Source organism: Trachinotus anak, unplaced genomic scaffold (genome assembly GCF_046630095.1).
Source record: "Trachinotus anak isolate AG129_WGS33_773 ecotype Australia unplaced genomic scaffold, CSIRO_AGI_Tana_v1 ptg000011l, whole genome shotgun sequence".
Taxonomy (NCBI): Eukaryota; Metazoa; Chordata; class Actinopteri; order Carangiformes; family Carangidae; genus Trachinotus; species Trachinotus anak.
Window position 1 is genome coordinate 29,624,364 of NW_027273862.1, and position 21,774 is coordinate 29,646,137.

The 21,774-nt window shown below is 40.7% G+C and overlaps 1 protein-coding gene across 21 annotated transcripts in view; it reads left to right on the plus strand.

Annotated features, from left to right (window-relative positions):
• Positions 1-21,774, plus strand: part of ppfia1 (PTPRF interacting protein alpha 1) — a 38,820-nt gene continuing 17,046 nt past the window's right edge. For 5 of the 21 annotated variants that reach the window (XM_071489805.1, XM_071489798.1, XM_071489796.1 and 2 more), the window contains exons 1-10: positions 2-1,118; positions 3,213-3,482; positions 14,783-14,884; positions 15,508-15,672; positions 15,820-15,894; positions 17,372-17,473; positions 18,505-18,753; positions 19,042-19,188; positions 19,670-19,804; positions 21,309-21,350. In XM_071489805.1, coding sequence (XP_071345906.1) covers positions 3,213-3,482; positions 14,783-14,884; positions 15,508-15,672; positions 15,820-15,894; positions 17,372-17,473; positions 18,505-18,753; positions 19,042-19,188; positions 19,670-19,804; positions 21,309-21,350 — 1,287 coding nt within the window. In that variant the 5' untranslated portion in view covers positions 2-1,118. Of the gene's footprint in view, positions 1,119-3,212; positions 3,483-14,782; positions 14,885-15,507; positions 15,673-15,819; positions 15,895-17,371; positions 17,474-18,504; positions 18,754-19,041; positions 19,189-19,669; positions 19,805-21,308; positions 21,351-21,774 lie in introns of all 21 variants that reach the window. The other 16 variants (XM_071489794.1, XM_071489795.1, XM_071489792.1 and 13 more) reach the window with 9 other exon arrangements.

Genomic DNA, 21,774 nt, shown 5'->3' on the forward strand with positions numbered 1-21,774 from the left:
CCTGAGAGGGCGGCCGACAGAGCTGCTGCTCTCCCTCCTCCTCCCGCTGCCGCCCGGCTCATGAGAGGCGCTAGCGACGCGGAGCCCACCATTGGCTGTCCCGACTGCCGAGGCTGGCAGGCAGTGGTGACAGGGAAGGACCGGACCGAAGGACCTTTTGGTGGATATACCGAGAGAACACCAGAACCTCGGACGGAAACGAAGGGAATATAAGTTCTTCTATGCGGGTTGGATTTTCCAAACGGACCACAACCCCGCTAAGGTTCAGTGTTGGCTGGAAGTTTTCGAGCCGTGATGTGGTGACGCGACTTCACCGAATCGACGGGAAGCTAACGTTAGCTGATGCGCTAACTATACTTGATAGAATAATCATTTAAACAGAGCTTTGGAGTCAATTTTAGGATTTTAAACCTCTTTTTAGTATTTTCGACAATGTAAGATAAATAAGAATGAGATGTTTTATCGTGTTGTCTACTTTTATACAAAATAGAGCGTATCCTTAGATAACTACCTGACGTTATCTGAGCTAAGTTAGTATATAAAACTAGCAAGCGTTAGCTACCTAGCTGGCTAGTAGCTAATGTTTAAACTGACTTCAAGCCAAAGAACTCTGCTTCAAATTAGCTAACGCTAGCAAGGCTACAACTGTTTCCACGTCACCTAACGGCATCGTCACCGGTCTACCTGTTGTGAAATGTTATTGTCGACGAGTATAACTGTATTTTTGAGGATGGGTGTTTGTTTTGAAAAGCAAAGTTAAGACACTTTACTTCCATATCCAGATATGCAATCATCGAATCACCAGCTTACTTCATGCTAGCTTGCTAACGTTGAGTTAGCCGGCCAAACTTGGAATACTGCCCCCTGCTCACTATATGTGGGTTTCGCTTTGAGGCCTTTAGGAAATTATCCCTTTTTTCACCGAGGATACATTTTTCACAGCCTTAATGTTTCCCAGCCTCTGAATGGAATTTATATCTTCTGAATGACTTTAGTTATTTCTGAAGCGTGATAAGGTTGTGACTTACAGTTGGAGCACCTGGACTTTGTTGACATTTACTTGGCATCGTAAAAAACGTGGATTACAAAGACACTTGGAGTAACGGTATTCGTCAAAGGTGAGCTACGGACGCGTGTGAAAACTAAAAAACTTTAGGCACAGGTTTGAGTTTGTGTTAGATGTGACCGGTCATATTTTCAGATGTGTTGTGTTACTTAATCATAGTGGACAACATTGCTTCAACTGTATATAGACTTTATGTACCAAGGTTATACTTAACTCTCCTTAACAGGAATCGTAAATACAGTATGTTACAAGACCAATTATTAAAATTTCACAATGTTGACTTTTTCAAGTGTAGTTATAATTGCTGGTGGTCCCTTCAATCATCTGTCTTTAAGCTCTGAAAGTTTAAATCTACTTAATTGTCCTGCTTCCACATATTGGTTTATCATCTTTACTTTTTGACGTATGTCATGTTACACTGGACCCACCATCTGTCACTCCCTCTCCTGGATGCTGAGTGACCCTCCCCCTCATAAACATTGTTGAGCCTGAGTGGCTTGACCTCGATATGGAGCGTTGGTTTTGTATTTTTCTCTTGATAAATTAGGTTAAGTTTGACTCCTTTCAACAGAAATCATGTTCAATACCAGGAACAGGCAATCTATGTTTGTAGTTAATTAAGGATGACAGTTTGATTTTTGTCTGGTTAATTTGAATGTAACAAGTATGGTCCAGCTCTTGAACACAGTTACTGGAACATACAGTTGAGCGTGGTGCACTGAACTGAACTGAGCACAGTGGTTTCTGAAAGCAAATGGCTTTTGGCATATCTGGTGATGCAAAGAGTAAGCTGAAGGAGAAGCTTTGGCTGCCACTCATTTCCTCTTGTTCCAATTTGTAAATTATTGTTCCTTGTGGGTATGTAAAATCCAGCTCACATGATTCTTGGCTTTTTGTCTAGCAGGCTGTCTACAGGTCCTAAGCCCCTTGGTGTGGAGAGTGGCTCTAATTCCCTAGACCTTCCTGCCCAGCTGCTGGTAGATCCAGCATTGCTCAACAAGCCTCAGACAACACAGCTTTCTTAGTTGCCTGTGATTGATTTAAGGCTGTCTGTTCTTCTCTGAACAGTACCAATGAACGTTGACTTGACTATTTACTCTGGGCGAGTGTATTCCAGTAGTAGTTAACCTCTAGTAACAATCAATAACCAGCTGATTTGGCTGTTTTCTCTTATACTCAGTCTATAAGCTGCTGTAATGGCAAATGCCTTGGTGCCTGCAAAGAATGCTGATTAAATCACCTCGGAGGTTCCCTTTTAAATTAGCCCACTGTTTTCTGTTTTATCTCAAACCTGTCACAGTTTTGCTTTAGAACATAAAACAATATTTAGACTATTTTAAAATCAGATTAAAGCACACTTGAATTTGCAGTGAAGCTGTGTCTGTTTTTATATTGTTGAGAAGCTGTATATATTTAGATTTACTCATTATTTTGAGGTAAGAATGTATCATCACTCCAACAAAATAATTCAGTTACAGTCATTATTTTTTCTCCATCTTGTACTTTGGTATTACAGTTAAGGAGGAGAATGAATGAAAACCTATGTCCAAATCTGGCTGCGTTAGACATTGAGGAATCCCAACCAATACAAGCGCAGTTCTGCTTGGACAGGTGTAATACTTTAGAGTCAAATTAATTTGTGTTGTGACTTTTACGTAAACAGGGATGTGTGTTTACTGAGTGTAAATTGCTGATGTCAGTGACAGGTATCTTTTGGCTTTGAGATAAGATCCTTTTGCTGCCATCCATCTACAGTGGTTGTGAATTAAAGATTGTTTGGTTCGCAACAAAAAAAAAAAATGGTAAAGTGTCTTTCCAGAAAGAAAATCTAGTTCATGCAGGATAATCTACAGGTCTCACTATCAATAGTTTTCACTGTTATGAGAGCTTTGCTAAATTTGATTGGCAGAGAATCATTGGATGAGCTGATCCTTTTTAAGTGTCTGTATGGACAGAAGATTTAGGGTTTTCAGATATCTTAAAATGAGCTTCTTAACACTGAAATGTTACAGTTTACTACCTGTCTGCTCACAGTTCTGTGCTTTTCCTTCTCTCTCCTTCTCTGCCCCATAATTCTCTTCTTCCTTCTATCTCCAAATTGTTTCTTCTCCTCTTGTCTCCTTTGGCCCTACTGTCATGGTTGTAGATGATGTGCGAGGTGATGCCCACCATCAGTGAGGCCGAAGGGCCAGGCGGGGGAGGCGGCAGCGGTCGGCGGGGCTCTGGCTCCCCACTGCAGTCAGACTCAGAGGGTCACTTTGAGTCACTGATGGTGTCCATGCTGGAGGAGAGGGATCGTCTTCTTGAGACTCTGAGAGAGACTCAGGAGAATCTGGGCTTGACTCAGGGCAAACTGCACGAAGTGAGCCATGAAAGGGACTCGCTGCAGAGACAGCTTAACACTGCTCTGCCACAGGTAAGTGAGAGAGCCCTTCCTTCCTTTTCTCCAGAAAACCTAACTGTAGAGTTGGAAGATTAGGATGTATACTGTGAGAGGTTAGGGAATTGTCAGCTGCGAAGTGTGCATTGTAATTTTATACTGCATTCAGACAGCAGAAGGGTGCATGATGCAGGTCTACTCAACGTTTTCAACCCATGCTTGACCTGTTCATATGAGACAGCTGTCACCCTGCTTCTCACTGACGGCAGCGAGTGTAGTGAGCAGTGTACTTTCACTTTTTGATATATATAAAAAAAAAAAAAAATCCAGATAAAAGTTTTATTGTCTGTCCTGATCGTCCAGATGTGCGCTTTCTATTCCTCTCTCTCCTGTTCTCTCTCTTTTTGTTGGTGGGTTGGCTAAATGATAACATCAGTTTAAACATCACAATCAGTTATATAACTTCCATTCCTGGTAGTTATTCCATTTCACCAAAGTGGTACAGTGTCCAACTCGTGTCCAATCCTCACAGATAGACCGTCAGGACAGGCTTGACCCGTGTCACTCTGTCAGCCTGAATGGAGGTAATAGTTAGGTAGAAAAACACTGGTGTCCTGTGAAGCACCTTTCCCGCCTGGGGTTCTTGCAGCACTGTTAGCTCGAGTGGCCGTTTCACTTTTAGAAGACAGCTCTTACAGATCTTTTGCTCTCACTGAACAAAGTGGTCCCAGAGTCTGGCAGGATTTTGTAAGTTGTATGGCTGACTGATTGCAAGGTGCAATGGGGTGTGCACCAAGTCAAATTAGGGCCACCTATGAGCTATGAGTTATGGGATACTTTGAGCCATTCTACCATTCAGCCATTCTTAATGAATAGTTTAGATTGGGGGTGGGTTTTTGTATCAAGCTTCAAATGAGTGAAGATGATGAAAAAAGCTATGAAGAAGAGGAATGCTATGTCTGCAATGAGAAACTCATTTGATTTTAATAAAAGCTGATGCAGAGTGAAAACAGGTTTGTTTAACCAAGGTTTCTTTATTTCAGAAGTTAAAAACTGTAGGAAAAATGTAGCATGCTGCATTATTACAATGTATATTCCAAAAGACAAAAACTTCAGCACTACTCTGCATGCAATTGTGGAGCCATAATGTGGAGGGATCCCAGTCTTGTCCATCTGCTTGCACGTCTCTGTTGTATTATTGACTCATGTTTCTACCGTCTGTGCTCTTAAATTTAAAACAAAGGGATCAGGTTTCCAGCTTTTAATGATGCATAAGAGGCTGGTAATCAGTTCAGTGTTGTTGTAGTTTTGGTTGAAGCGACATCCAGTTTATTAAGTTAACATGGTATTTACTCATGGTTTTTGTCTCACATTTTACTGAATCTGGGGGGGTAGAGGGGGCATGCAGTGATCACAGCTTAGAATATGACAGATCACAATGCTGAAAGCAGGAAGGTCTGCGGATTGTGAGGGACCACTACATATAGAAAGCAGAACAGACATAGATGCTCTAACTCTTTCTTGGAACAGCAGATAGTAAGAAGTGATGTTAAACACATTTATGGGATGCCAGGGCTGTTTCTCTGCTGCTCTGTTGTGCAGCCAGGAAAACTACATCCAAAGTCAAACATTCAGACACTGTGTTAGGACACTTAAGGCAGTGCAGAGTAAATATATGGTGACAAACATGTAAAAGTAAAGCTTTCTCATCACTTGTATTAACATAAGCTGGTGTGTTTATAGATTTTGAATTGATGGCAGCACTGAAGATGAACTACTCGCACCATGTTTACATACTATGTAAAGTATGAGTCAGAAACCACCAGACTTTGCATACAGAGCACAGTCAAACTGTATTTATTATTAATTAATTTTCTCAAATGTTCATAGTTATAATTAATACTGAGGTTGCCAGTTTATGGATCACAACAACAGACTGATTTGTGTAACCTGTCAAAATGCATAAATAGTACTTGATCTGCAGTCAGTCCAGTCATTTACTGAACTGAGTTCATACGTGTGCATCTCTGTGTGCATCTGTTTGTGTGCGTGCACGCTGCTGTTTATGCTCCTGCAGTGTTGTCAGCTGATCATCTGGCTATCTGCCAAGCCTCCTAGGATTTGTATTTGGAAGGCAAGAAAATCCAGCTGTTAAAAAAGTAGAAGCATTTTATATGGTGTAATCTGGTGTTAATACACTACGCAGAATTCTTTTGTTTTCGCTGCTTGCTTGTAAATTTCCAACCCAAATCTCCTTTTCATTCTAAAATTCCAAAAAAAGAGATCAGATGTTCAGTTGACAAAAATATTTATCTATTTTATTTAAGCAAAGCAAGCAAACGGAACATTCACAAAGTAAATAGTATCCACTATTTACTAATATTAACTAAATATGTACAAGAAAAACAAGATGCACAGACAAAATCCTATGTCGAGAGGGACATTTGGTATTGCCAATCATCTGCATGTTTGTGTGTATGTGTATGTGTGTGAGGAGCAGTGACTGATGGGGAGAGAGAGAGAGTGCATGCAGTATACAATTATCTCTCTTTTGAGTGAGGGAATATTAAACACGGGTTGTTGTGTGCAATGTAATTTGTAGTGATACACGTGTTAAAACACTTGGACAAAGATCGAGATGTGGACACCTGCAGAGGTGGATTTATTTTCAGATCCACGATACAGTTAACGAATATAGATTTTTTTCAAAAGCGTCTTTAGCCCGAACTGGAGCCTGAATACGACCACAGTCACTCTGTGTTCTGTCTTCCACTCCCCTCCTCTCTTTCTCTGCTTCAGTCCCTCTTTCTTTTACTTTCTCCCTCCCTCTTTCTCTCTCGTGGTCCATCTTTCACACTGATGTGACGTTAGCCATGCATGCTAGATTGTATCTAAACAATGGACATGCTCTTTGCTACTACATAATTTTTTAAAAACTTGGGCCTCATTGACTCTTCAATTTATTACTTAATCTTTTTGAGCAAATTTCCTTTTACTGATTTTTACAGATTCACAATTTAAATTTGTGATTTATTGGAGGTTGGCAATACTGAAAGCCCTTGTATAAAATGCTGTGTCTAGGTGTCTGCCAGACTTGTTCTCTTGTTTTCATCCTTTATGGAGGAGAGGATAATGAATGCATTCACTAGATACACAGTTGTCCAGGGACTTTCATTTGAAATGATATGGCAATTTGTCTGTTTTGGAGAGAGTCTAGGTCTTCAGGCTGGAGTAGGTAGGTAAAGGGGAGGTGAAATTTCTCTCTTGCTCCCTCCCTCCTGGTGAGAGTACCCTTGGACTGGAATGCACAAACATTCCAGGGCAGCTTGCTCACACGTCAACGGCTTTTTCAAACTCCAGTCGTGCCCTGTTGGATGGTGCTTATTTGTCTTTTTGTCTTCTTTTTTTGTTCTATGTGTTTTGTGTGCAGGCCAGCTCGGTCTAACTCTCCATCAGTCAAATGTGATCTTGGGGATAGTTCATTGACACCAGTTGGGTAATCCAGTTTTAGGGCCCACATGTTGCGGTAAAGTACATTTCAGTGTTTCTGTGTCAGCCAAGGCTTGTAACAGTTTTGCTTGAAGTGGGTATCACTGGGTGTGTTGTTTGTCTGCTGGCAGTGAGTATCCAGCTGTGTAGTACAACTGTGGTGAAGATTGTTAAGGCAGTAAAAGAGAAGAAGTGGTATAGTTAGCTACATGCTCGTTGTTTCTTCATTCATGTTTTCCACACACATTTTGCAAATGTTGAGCTGCGTTAAAGGAAACTCCTGTCCTCTCCTGACTCCTCGATTTGCAGAAAAAGAAAAAGGTGCCAACCAAAACCCCTAATTACTTATTTGCTCATTTTTGTTTAGTCAAATCCAATGTGACTGAAATGAACTGTCTATCTGGTGAGGGTTATTGCCTTTGGGGGCCATTATGTTAATTCAATATAATTTAATACATGTAAATCCTTAACTGAAAACTGTATTGTTTTATCCAACATGTGAATTGAAAGAAAAATGAAATTCATGAGACAGAAGAGCTCCACTGATATCTCAACCTCCTCATTGATATCTGTTGTTACTTTTTGATGTGATGGTCGATGCTTAAGAACATCCTGCGTGACTGTGTAGTTTAACTGTTTGTACTGCTGCCAGTTCTGACAAATGCTGCTTGTTGTACAACAGTCCAGCAGCTTACTGCATGCCTGACACTGTAAACTAGGGATGCTAAAAGGGCTGTAGCCTCAGGTACCAGTGAGGCAGTGAAATACAATCCAGGGCTGGTTTAAGTAATAGGTCATCCAGCCAGCCTGTCACTCTGAGGACCCTAGTTGTTTCTTTTAGAGGGATGGACCCTCACTATTTGAGGATATCTATTCAAACCCTTTGACAACAGGAGTCAAAGGGTTTGAATGCACATACTCCAAGTTGATTTGCAGTTTCAATGAGTTGGAAGGCTTATCTGATACAAAACAGTGCACAGCGGAAAGGCATCAAGACACAATTTATATCTTTGGAAAGTTATTGTGGCCTGAGTTTTTTATCCTCCACAATCATGAGGTACACAGTAGAATAACATATAACATATAAGAACATATCACAGTTCGAACTAATCTACACTGTTTGTGTGCTTGCATGTATATGATTTGCCAAAACACTGCTGTGTCTGTAAATCCTTCTCACTTAAAATGAAAGTTAAGATAGGATGTATTTTCGTCCTTGAGCCATCAACATTTAATTTAACCTTGAATAGCTAAAAATGTCCTTTTTTCCATCTGGCCTAAACTATTATGCAAGATTAGAAACTGTAACATGCAATAAGACGCAAAAGAGGAAGAAAATAGAGGTAGAGATCTCAGTTTTTAGGGGGTGGTTTGGTAAATATTTGGTGTAGTAGGCAAAAAATGTGACACATGTTTGTGAGGCAAAAGTCAAAATTCAGTCTTGATGTCACGTAATTTAAAAACAAAACCATGGTTGTAACTTGTCAGTCTTTTATTTGTGATATGTGCTTCGAAAGTTGTTAAATGACAAAAATCTAATTCTGGCTTTTACACTGTTTTGGCTGTTTTTGACATAGTTGATCGTGGCATGATAATTGATCAGCTAAACATTTGGTGGTTATTACTAGAACTGCTCTAAACTGGTTTAAGTCTTACCCAAGTGGTAGAAATTTTTCCGTACCAGTTGGGAATGTCTTGTTTAGATATGTACATTTATCAAAATTACCCACAACGAGTATTTCTTTTCACTGTTATGTTAACATCTATAAAGTTATTTATCCACGAATCCATCAGGCCTGTTCTCGGTTACCTCACTTCCAGACATAACATCCTGGTTGTTAAGTAACTTTCTGATGTTGAATGATGATAAAACTGTAGTAATGGTGTTTGATCCTAAACCACACAGGTATTGTGTAAATAAAACTCTAGTTTCTCAGGGCACTGGGCATGGGGCCAACAATCTTGGAAAAAGTTAGCAGAATCACAAAGTCAGAACAGGAATATTGCTAAGATTAGATTGTTACTTTTATTAAGTGATGCACAAACTCTTGTACATGCCTTTGTCTCTAGCCATCGAGACTACTGTAACTCATTAGTCCCAGAAATCAGTCAACCTTGTACGAAACACTGCAGCTAGAGCTCTGACAAGAACCACAAAATATGAGCACACTATCCCTGCTCTCGCCTCCTTCCACTGGTTACCTGTGGTCTTCAGAACTGACTCTGTTCCTTGTTTTTAAGGTAACAGATCCATCAGGCCTTTTCTCAGTTACCTCACTCACATCCTGTCTTTTGTACTTGTTTATCTGTCTTTTATATTTATATATATATTTTTTACAACTTGTAATAGTTCTATGTATTTTCTGTTTTTGTCTGTGACACACTTTGTAAACTTGTTTTTGAAAAGTGCTTTATAAATAAAGGATTATTATTATATTTTGTCCTTCATTTTGAAGGGGCCAGTTGACCACGCTGACCAAATTTGATATTCCAGTCTGTGGCACAATGGCATGAATTGAGAGTGCACAGTGGCAGGATAGAGACAAAGACTGACTTGTTCCACACAGTGACATGAAAGTGACGGAGTGCAAGTGTTGCCTTTTGCCAAATGTGAGCTGAATTAGTAACATAAAAGGAAACAGATACACGACTGGGGGGAAGGCCGTGCTCCTCTGTTTAGTTTGGCCGAAAAGCCAAATGTTTTCTGCTGTCAACTTCCTACAACCTTTACCAAGTATCCCACATCCTTTAATTCTGTACTGGCTCTTTTTTAGTGAAGCAGTTGCCTTCAACAAGGCACTGATTTATTTAGGAAAATGGTAAAAAAAATAATCCAATTTAACCCACAGTCTTAGGAGCTTCACTCACACTGCTTGACAAACATAATTGGTAACGCCTTATTTTATGGGTCTGTAAATTCAAATTTATTTCCAAATAACCTCCTGAAAAGAAGTATTACTATTATTATGTATTAGTATTATTATATATTATTTGGACCGAAGGTAATATAGTAAGTGACCAGCTGCTACACTTTGAGTTATTTCTGAATCAGTTTAAGCTTAAGACATTTACTCAGAGGGTAGCAGGCGAGCTACACATGCAAAATGTGAAATATCTCTACAAAGAAACATAGTTCAGCATAAATGAGGAAGGTAATTAAGCCTAGTTGAAAAAATTCACGGGTGTATAAATGGAGCAGATTCTCTCATGGAATTTCACAGAAAATAATCATTAGCTCAATCATTAGAATGAGCTGAAAGTTAAATTTGGTTTTACAGTGAGAGAAAGTGCCTGGCTAGTGGCCTGTAGCGGCTCTTTTACTCATCTGTTGAATGAGGCAGTTTTCCACGAACCCAGTCAAGTATCTGTAACTTCATGGCCACATTATAACGTAGATCTGAGTGGGTATTGAGAACCTGAACAATTCAAACTAACTTTTTTGGGGGATTTTTGGAGATTACCCATCTCTGAAAGCTGACCTGGGCCTACCACGCCACCTTGTAGCCACACCTGTTGCACACGTGTCAAAGTATGGTTGTCCAAACTGCAGTGAGCACCTCTACATCTTATCAGCTCACTCTGCAGCTTGTTTTGAGGTTCCTTCCTAAAATATGTAGAACTGTTACACACAGAAAGCGACTGAAAAATGTTGCTCTTTAACCGACTTTAACGCTCTGAGCAGTTGGGAGATACTAACATCAGTGCCCTCTGCTGTGTGAATCTGTAGATATACAGATATGTTTTTTTTTTAATGCAAAGCAGCAACAGGAAGTGTCGTTGCAGTAACAGAACCTCACTGTGGCTTTCATGTTTGAGGGTTCTTCGTGAAAACACAGCAGGTGAGAACGCTGATGAATCTATTGTGGTATTTATTACGAATTACTCAGGTGTTTTTACTTTAAGATTCCTGTTCATAGATTATGCCAAGAAGCAGAATCGATATAGAGTCAGAATCAGTAAAATCTATGCAAGACCCAACCATTTACCTCTATCTCCTCTGGTTTAAGCACATGGACATTTGTACTATTGCTATGGCCTGTTATCATGTAATGTCTTTTCAACCATGACAAGTTGTGGAAGAGAATGAGCAGATTATGATACTGTTCTTTTGTTACGCTGAATAGAAACCACTGAAGTAGTCACCTCTAACAGATAAAGCATAATGGAGAATTAGGCTCCTCTTTACAGTTATTGAGGCATGTGTAAGTAGGGAGGACACAAGATATATTAACAGTACATGAATTCATCTTGACGTGCACAGGACAACGTGTAGGACTGCACATGAAGTAAGCCCCACTGCAAGAATCTTTGCAAACCAAATGATGATGTAGTGTTTTGATGGAAGTTAGTTGAGGAAAAGAGGTGGTGCAAACCAGTGCTCGTCAGCTCCTTTAGATTGACTTTTTCTCCCTGCCCGTGTGTGTTAGGGCAACAGGCTAAGCAGCTCTGAATAGAAGCCATTGTGGTGCCTAATTAGTTTTTGACGGTGAGTCCTCCTCTAGGAGAACAGATGCCCTCTGCACAGTGTCAGATTTCAGCACACGCTATAAGCTTTTAAGAACGGCTAAAGTCATTATGTAGGAGGGAGTCCTATTGGTTCCGATCTCATTTCCAAATACAGCACGGTCTGACGATGGCATGGTGTTGGAAGGAAGAAGAACTTATTCTCAAGCCTGTTCATCTATTGCCATGCTGTGATATGTTGGCAATTTTTTGAGAATTCATAAAGTGTGCCGGTGCTTTCAAGTGAGGAAAGTCCTAGTCAAAATGTTAAGTAAATTGGTGTCATGAAAATTAAAACAGACTGCATATGTGCAGTTTGAAGCAGCTGCAGTTTAGCAGAATCTCATGGTGACGGTAGACATGACATTGTTTGTGCTGATGACTGATATCAAGCGTGCCACCATTCAGAGTTTGTTTTATAATTTCACATATGAGATATGTTTTTGCCCCAAGTATGAACACGAATAAATTTTTGTCATTTACATATTTTGTTAGACTCCAGTTTGCCAAGGTTACTTATGAAAGAAGCATTGCGTTAATATTCTTTGATTTTATTATGACAACATCAACAAAATCTGTAGTTTCTGCAGACTATAAAAAAAATTATATCAGCAATGAACCAGATATAAAAATATTGAAGAATTTGTAAGGCACGTGAAGAAAGAATCCAGGGAAAACCAGTTAAAGTAAAATTGCTCCTTTTTAAAATTCATTTTGCTCTGACAGTCAGTTGAAAGAGAACGAGAATGAGCAGCACGTGTCTTTTTTTTTTCATGTTATAATGTCTGCAAACTACATTCTGAAGAGATGAAATGTAATTGCTGTGTTACTCATTTATGCCATCGTGTTTGCCTCCACCTGCTCCCAGTCAGGCAGATTTATAACAGTATAATAATACGGACATTAATCTATTTTACAGCCACAAAGGTGCTGGGATATTCTTCAACCTAAAGCTGAATGCTGAAATGATGGCACAGAGTACAGTTATCCCTGAAAAGCATTTGCGTGTTTTCTGTGTTTTGGTACGCTGTTCCTTTAATAGGTTGGCACACATAATCATGTACCCCCCCTTAATCCCCTCCCCTGTTCTAAGGCTTACAGAGCAGCTCAGTCCACTTCTAACCAGCATGTCACTCATCTACTGAGCCAGACACCAGTTTCCCTGCTGCAGGGAGAAATGGGATCAGGCTTAAATGCCAGTGGCTGCGTTCACATGTATGAAAGCTTTAATCAGTATTCATATTTTATATCGATGCTTGGAGATGAAATTGTTAAATGTAGATCTTCTGTGATTAGTCAGTTAATTGATTAGTTGATTAACAGATAATTCTGACTACCGGTTATTTGTTGTAGTCGTTTTTTTAAGCAAAACTGCTTTGTTGTGACATCACAAAGTTGCAGAATACCTGACGGCTGGTTTTAAGGCTCAGTTTCTGAATACAGGCTGTGTGCATTTCTCTGTGGACTGAGGCTTTGATCCTTTCACAGTATTAATATAGAACCTAGACCTGCTTTATAATCACACATGGACAGCTCACTTTATACAACATGGGACCTTTTTAAAACAGTAAGGAAAAGTCAAAGTATCAATGGGTTTGATAGTCACTGAGCCCTGTACGGGTGTTTCTCTATGGTTAGATTTTCCTAGACTGAAATTACTTTGCCGCACTTCCATTAGGCAAGTTTACAACCAAGTGTAAATATTGAGTTAGGGAACATCAGGGGAAAAGAAGAGGTTTCATAAATGGCGGAGAGAGCCTTAAAGAGATCTTAAGGTTGCTGTAAAAGTCAACCTCAGCGTCTGCTCTGGAATGTAGGAAGTAAGCCACTCTGTAATTACCCCTGGGCCCACCTCTTATGGTCTGTCATTGGCTAGCAGAGAGTGGAGACCTTGGTCGTAGCCAATGGCAGACTCCCTTTTGCTCCTTCAGTGGAGCAGAATCTGTGCCAGTCGCTGGAAAAGCTCAGAGGCTGGAGTGAAGGGAAGGGAGAATAGTTGTGGTAGTGACTGAAAGGAACGATCAGTTCCAGAAGCCACCCCCACCCCTCCCCAGCCCCTACACACATGCACACACACATATACACGCATCTCCCACCCTCTGAAACGTAGCAAGAAGGCCTCGCCACTCAGGGTGCTTGTGCTACAGGGCAAAAAATCAGGATGGCACATTCTTTAGGTCCAACCATGCATGTAATTCCTAAAAGCAGTGTGTGTGTGTGTGTGTGTGTGTGTGTGTGTGTGTGTGTGTGTGTGTGTGTGTGTGTGTGTGTGTGTGTGTGTGTGTGTGTGTGTGTGTGTGTGTGTGTGTGTGTGTGTGTGTGTGTGTGTGTGTGTGCGTGCGTGCATATAACTGCATTTGTTTGAAGAGAACCAGAGCGAGACGTGAGTTTTATTAGAACAAGTCTGTTCACAAAGTAGCAGTATATTGTATTCTCATATTTCTGCTGGACTTCAAAGTGTCTTCATCACTTTTGTCTTCTTCCCATTTTAACCTCTATTGTTGTCTCCCTGGTCGTGTCTGTGTTAAGTCAGTGCAGTGAGACAGAATCTCCGATAGAAAAGCACAGAGGAGTGAAGGTAACTTACAGACAGGAAGTGGTTGTTGTCTCCACCTCCATTGTTTCAGATATAAACATGACCTTGGCACTGTAGGTGTGGTAGACTGCAGAGGCAAAGGAGAGAAGTGACTGTATTGTTGCTGCCATCTGATGTGGTGATGGTTGAACTGCGGTAACTTGCTGTCTGACCATGGCTTCCGAAATAAACTTCTTAGGGAAACAATAATATAATTTTACTGGTTCTTCTACACCAGCTGTGAATAAATGTATCAATGAAGAAAAATGATGTTGGATGATCTGATCAGGGCCAGTAAACAAAGTTAATGATATTAGTTGATATATTAATCATGTCATATTGTAGAAAATGTTCCCTATTTTAAGCCCCAACCTTCTCTGTTTGACAAGGAGATTAGAAAAGGTGTATCGCAGAAACCTGTAGTGTATGGTACAGGCTGTTACTGGGATCAGCTGAAGCTTTGTAGCCGCAGCGATTAAGTTGTGCTGTGCTGCTGGCCTTTCAAAAAACAGAACACCAGTGTTGCTAGGCAGCAACACTTTTTTTTTTTTTAAATACAGGAGACAACCTGGGGTGTTAGGAGTATCAGTGATCTAAGAACAGGCATCTACTTCTAGGAACGGACATTAACATTAAACTTCAGATATGGAAGCTCCATGCCTCCACATTAGTAACAGTTTTCATTTTTCTCAAGTGCAGCGTCTTCAGAAAAAACTGAGCTTACTAAGTAGCAGTTACATGTTACTGTATTCGTCTGTTTCTATTTTAGGAGTTTGCTGCACTAACAAAGGAGGTGAATGTGTGCCGGGAGCAGCTTCTGGAGAAGGAGGAGGAGATCGCAGAGCTGAAGGCCGAGAGAAACAACACACGGGTTCGTAGAATGTGCCTGTGCATCTGCAAACTTGTTCCCCACCAAACAGGACACAGTCTTCACCATACTCCACTATACTCCACTATACTCCTCTAGAAATCCCTGTCAGATTCCTGCATGTCTCTGTTTTGCGTATAGATGGTTGTCACAACACTGGCTGACAAGTCAGTTTCTATCCTCTAACCTAAACCATTGTCACAAGTTAAGGGTGCTGCAAATTACTCACTCATCAAAATATTTCAACCGCTGACAATAAATTTCATTGCAGACAGCTGTGTGTGCTGAGAAGGACCAGGAGCATACGTCAGTGTGTGTATTAGTCAGTGTTGTCGCTGACTGTGACCTGTTTCCTCTCACATACTCTTGAATAGAACAACTTTTTGCTTTTCATATCTGAGACTAGAGACTGAGAACAATACAACAAATAATACAACAGCACTAAACAGTTGCCTGTGGATAAAACAACTGTGTGGTGATGTATTGTGGTAGGATAGACATCTGTCTAACAAGGTGGTGGTTGTGTGCTTGGGCACATTTGTTTACTTTGTAACCAAATGCTACTTCAAATGAGCCGGTGCGTGTTCAACCTGCTACACTAGTAACACTGTCTATTGTGTGTGCAGCTCCTGTTGGAGCACTTGGAGTGCTTAGTGTCTCGCCACGAGCGCAGTCTGAGGATGACGGTGGTGAAGAGGCAGGCTCAGTCTCCAGCAGGCGTCTCAAGTGAAGTGGAGGTCCTCAAAGCCCTGAAGTCACTTTTCGAACACCACAAAGCCCTCGATGAGAAGGTACGACGAGTGTTTGAAAGGAGTTAATGAAGTAGGCCTCTGCATATATGTGTAAAGGTTAGAATATATTTGACATTGATGGACAAAGAAAAGGGAGAAGGAGGAAGAATGGTATAGTTATATGAGTCTGTTTTTTGATTTTTCTAGGTAAGAGAAAGACTACGCGTTGCCTTGGAAAGATGCAGCGCATTAGAGGAACAGCTCACCATCTCGCACAAAGAAGTAAGCAAACATAACTTCTGATCAGCTGAAGAGAAATGAACTCAACTCCAACCTCCAACTCATTACCAATAACAGTTCCATGTCTTTCCATTATTGTCAAAATAACTATTAACAATTCCTTTTATCCCGTGTTTAAGTGATGTAGGAATTTTTGCTGGAACAGCCTAAAGTCATGACTTTAAATGTTAAAATGTTTTATTCTCATCTTGTTCATGTGTAGCATATGTTCACCTGCTGAGTGATACATTTAGGCTTACATTTAACACCCAAATGAACATTTACCAATTCAACCACAGAAAAAAATATAGCACACAGATGGTTCCCACCATTGCATGTCACGGCTGTCTACTACTTCTACAGAAGTATTGTTACCTGAGCAGCGTTTGTGCGTTTTTGTGCAGCCATGTACCCAGTTGCCCTCATCCTTTAAATCCCTCCAATGGGCTTTATTCAAAAGGTTCAAATTGATAAACCAGTAGGTCAACAGCTCATTAAATACACTGACTTAATAAGTTTTTTTGTATTGTACAGCTTCACAGAAATGAAAAGTGAAATGTTTTTACAACATTTTTGAAATTTAATTACGATAACTGATTATACACATGATGTATGACTCAATGACGTTCTCCTTTGATTATAAACTGAATGGTGAGATGGTTTGACATGTACCTTTTACAGTCAGATTAGTGTGCTTTTATATTATACTTGATTGTAAGAACTTTTAATTAATGACCTTTTGAAAACAGATGTCCAGGCAAATTAATTTAGCTTTTGATGGCACTGAATTTTATTTTATTACAAATCATTGCAGTCGTTTTGTGCATTTGACCTGCTCAAAGACATCTCTCCTGTACTGAATCAAAATTCTATATTTTACATTTCGGGTAATAAAACTCAATCTAAGAAAAAGAAATTCACATCTCTCAAGTGCACACACACACATGCACGTGCATGCAAAGGGAGGAAGAGTCTTGAGTCCACTGTGTATTGAATGGGATTAAGATTGACAAAAGGCCCAGAGGATCTTGTGGAAGTGTCCTAGATTTCCTCTCTGCTTCATGCTACAGTCATCTTTTGTTCCTGGGAATCAGCCTGGGACCGCACACACACACCAGCACACACATAAAATCAACCACTTGCCACTCTGCTTTTATTAGTAACCTTACCTCCTCAGGCTAGACAGCTTTTGCTGTTTTGTTTTCCTATGGTTTGGCCATTTGGCAGAGAGGGTTCGTCTATGTAGTGTATTCATGTGAGTTTGCAACAAGAATAGTTTTGGTTTGAATTCAGCTTTGGGTGCTTGAGGTTTTGACACACACACAGACACACACACACACACAGAAACACACATTGATTAAAAAGTAGTAGCAACCTAGTTCAGTGCCCTTGGCTTAGTGGTTAACCAGAATTGTTGAGATGGTTGTCACCAGCAAATGAATGACTCGACAGGGTGTTAACAAACTGGTGTTTTCTCCAGTTGGCGTACCTCAGGGAGCAGAGCAGCCTGAAGAGAGGGCTGGCAGATGGAACCAGTGAGGTCAACCACAACTCTGAAAACACACCAAGCACTAATGGCAAGGTGAGGTTACTCAACAGCATGTGCAAAACGATGTGTGGGGAAGCCAAGTGGGAGTGTCACAAGTGTCTACCATCTGTTCCACTAATTAATAACTAGTATAATAATATAATAAGGGTATATATAGTGTACTTTATTCTTGAATTGTAATATATTGTAATGTGCCAGATATTTTTGCAAGGCCTTAAATTTGAAGTAATAGTTTAAACCAGACGTTTTCAAAGTTTGAGGGGGGCCTCACCAGGGGGGCTCTAAACTGTTTCAGGGGAGGCTCAGTGAATGGAAGGGAAAAAATATTACAATTGTTATTATTAATTATCAGAAGGAGATTACAGAGATAAATTAGCCAAAATCTTTGTGATTTGGTTAAAGAGATAGTTCAGAGATAGAGTACTTTTGGGGAATTTTACTGGTTTTCCCACTTTTCCCAGAGTCGGAAACAAATGAAATCCTTATGACCGAGCTTTTTTTGTATTTGGTTTAGTCTCTATTTTTTCTCAATTGTTGAGTCTCTCTGAGATCAGTTAACAGAATCATGATCCCATAAGTATCCAGGAATTGAGCGAAACAAAGCAAATAAACTAAAGTGGGGTGAGGGGCACTTTTTTCAAGGTTTGTCAGAGTGGAGGCCGTCAGTCTCAGACCTTGAAACCTCTGCTTTAAACAAATAAGAATAAGCCTAAGATCTTTGGGTTAATAATGCTTGCATTAGTAGATCTCTGTCCTGGCATGCGATGACTAACTGTGCTGTGTTATCTACATACATGCACAGACAAGATGCAAATACTGGAAGAGGTGGGCTGGCTGGAAACAGTCCAGGTTACTGCAGACAGCTTGTTCTGCTCTATGTCTCTGTCTTAGATAATACAAGTTATCAGTTAATCTGAGCGGTTGAGGAACTGCAGGTGTAGTGTAAATGGGACTAAATCAAATCTATTGTAGGAGTCTCCTGATCATTATGTGCATAATAGCTTTGTTCAATTGCATGAGTCCAGCGTGTGTTCTGTGTATCTTGTGTGCTCTTGCTAAAACAGTTCATTCACCCACAGCGGTCCTCAGATGGCTCACTGAGTCAGGAGGAGGAGTCGGGACCTGGGTTTGGGAAGGTCGGGGAGCTCCAGGAAGTGGTGGACCGTCAGATGGCTGACCTGGGCCAAATGAAGGAGCGCATGGCTGCTATGGCATCACGCATCAATGAGCTGGAGGAAGACCTTGACACAGCCCGAAAGGACCTCATCAAGTCTGAAGACATGAACACGCGGCTACAGAGAGATCTGAGAGAGGTAGGGAGGGCGGGAACTGTTTGTAACCCAAAGAATTACAGCTAGGGAGCACTTTTTTTTAGCTTTTTAGCTGAATTTCCTTCATTCTAACTGCAAGGATGAAGGAAAAAACTGATTATTGTATTGTCCTGATTTCTGTTTTCTGTGCCGAGGCCAGAAAAACTTTTTTTCTGACAGTTATTATCATGAGTCCCTTCAGTTCAGTGGACAGCAGGTTAAAGTCAGGGCCACAAAGAGAGAACACACTAATGCAAGTGTGTGTCTGTGTGTGTTTGTGTGTGTATATAGTCTGTGGCTCAGAAGGAAGATATGGAGGAGAGGATCACCACCCTGGAAAAGCGCTACCTGGCAGCGCAACGGGAGGCTACCTCCGTCCATGACCTCAACGACAAGCTGGAGAACGAAGTGGCCAACAAGGAGTCCCTCTACAGACAAGTAGGCCTCATGCTCTTTGACTAAAATGCCTTAAAAAAATATCACTGAGTGCGATTAGTGTTTCATTCTCCGAGTTGTCTGCCAGCAGGAATTGCCTGCAGTTCTCTTTGGCAGTTTTCAGACTCCTGCTAATGAATTCCTTCTGTATTCACACACTGACCAGCACAGCAGGCACTGAATGGGAAGCCTCGAAGACACTGGCTGGTCCCTTTACATGTACTCACTGAGATGGAGATGTCTCTCTTCTCTTTTCTTATGGGTTTTGTCTGTCTTTGTGTCATTATGAATGCTGTCTTCCTCACTTCCTTCCCTCCCCACCCTTACCCATCCCAGCTGCCTGTCTCACTTTGTCTCCCTCTTTCTGTCTTGCCACTCTCTACACCTTGCAGAACTGAAAGCAAACCCTGAGGCCAGGATGTATCACAGCTGAGTCTTCAACATTTTTGCTAATGACTGTTTGCTTTTGGTTTGTTTGTTGCAGACCGAGGACAGAAACCGGCAACTCCAGGAGAAACTGGAGCTGGCTGAGCAGAAGCTGCAGCAGACCATCCGCAAGGCAGAGACTCTGCCTGAGGTGGAAGCTGAGCTAGCTCAGAGGGTAGCTGCCCTCACAAAGGTATCAGCACCTTTCACTGCCCTTTGTACCGTTCGGCCTTTCAACACACCTTTTGGTGGATTTGGGATTTTATGATACACTTGAAAAGTCAACATTAAAATGTTGATTTCTATGGAGCGGCCTTTGAAAAGCCTTTATAGAGTCTTTATATGTAAATGTGAATTGACAAAAAATTGCATTACTTCTAACTACATTCTAACCATGTACCAGCACACATAATACAATCAGAGCTATTAGATTAGTTCCTTTACAGTGCAACAGCTTGGAGCCCCCCAGAGGAAGCCACTGAGGAAGCCATTGTTTATGTTACTCCAAATATCCACAGGGAACTATTTTTAGAGATTCCGTCCATGTTTTTATCCATTTATAGTTTTGAGTCTTTGTCTTGGACAACACTTCCTGCTGAACTTACACTGACATTTTGGCACCTTATTAGCAGGCCTCGAGTAAATTTAGCTTTCACTTCTCCAGTAATCTTAATATAACAGTTAATCATTTAACTAAATAGCACACACACACACTCACAGAACACAAGCAGTGGCACCGGTGATCAGATGAGAACGTCAGTGATGCTGGTGTTGTACAATATCTTTGCAGCATCAGAGTAGAGTTAATTTAGGTAATTATTTCACAACTTTTATCATATACACCTCAAAAAAACACAGAGATCTGAACCTTGGTGACCTCAGAGGTGGGTGCAGCCATATTTTTATTTGTCTCTTTATGACTTTTAACTTGTCTGGTGGGGCAGGTGAATTTTTATTCCACTTATCCGGGACAAGCTGTGTTATTAGCTCTCAGCACATCTCTGAAATCTAAGCTAACATTCATTCTTATTCTCATCTTTTGTTTTAGGTTGTGCTATTGTGATTTAGTTATTGTGTCAATTAGACAACACACAAACAGTACATAAAGTATCAGTTTTCTTTAATAAAATATCTTTATTTATTTCAGACAATGTCTTATTGTCCCCACTAAGCTTTTTCCTCCCTGTGTTTTTAATGATCCTGACTCTAGAGCTTAAGCCACACAGTTGTTTTTTAGAACATGGCAGAGAGACAGACTTGTGTAGAAATGGAAAGAAACGCCTTGGTATCTTTAATATCACCTCCATGCAGTTTCCAAGGCATCAACATAAATCATCCAGTGTTTCCACCCACCTCTACTTGGTGGAGCTTGTGGTACAATTAGTCCATCATCAACCTCTCAGTCTGTCTGCTACATTCTCCAGTGTAACATCGCTCAGTGTATTATTCCTCCTCTAACACAGTATGCTGTCTGTTTGTCTGTCTACCTGCTCCGTCTTAAAGTCTTACAGTTGAAGTGGCAATGATCATTAAAGTCCATTTTTGAATGTGTGTCTATTTCCTCCCTTTAGTCACTGTGTTTTAACTGTGCTCATGTTAAACCGATGCTCTATTCTCTCCTCTCTCTCTGTGTTTGTCATGCTCTGTTTCTGTGTGGACTTCATGCTGCCCCCACCACCTCCTTGTCAAACCCCTAGTGTGTTCTGTGTGGCTCTAAAGGCTCTAAGACTCAGAAGAAGGTAGACCAGCTTTATTCACAGAGCTAGACCTGTTCGCTTAGATACTGGGAAACTCTAAGCTTGGTTCAAGCTCTGTTTCTGAACTTAACCAGAGTGATAGAAACTTATAGCAGAATTTACATTTCCAGAACTACTGAAGAAAAAAATTTAGTTTTCTGTAAAATAGCAGACATTTCCAAACAAAAGTAATGTCAATAACGCCTTAAATTCAGTGGTAATTTGTCATTTACATGGCAAGTGCCTGGTTAAGTTCAGTGCCAGACTAGATTTCAAAATGTTGTAGTATCTAATGAAGCCTGAGACCTGGTCCTGACCTGACCTCCTTAGTCTGCTTGTGTGTTTTGCTTCATGTGCTGGTGAGCTGTGTTAATCAGTGCTTCATGCACAGTGCCTCTCCTTCTGTCTCAAACACAGAAAACTTTAA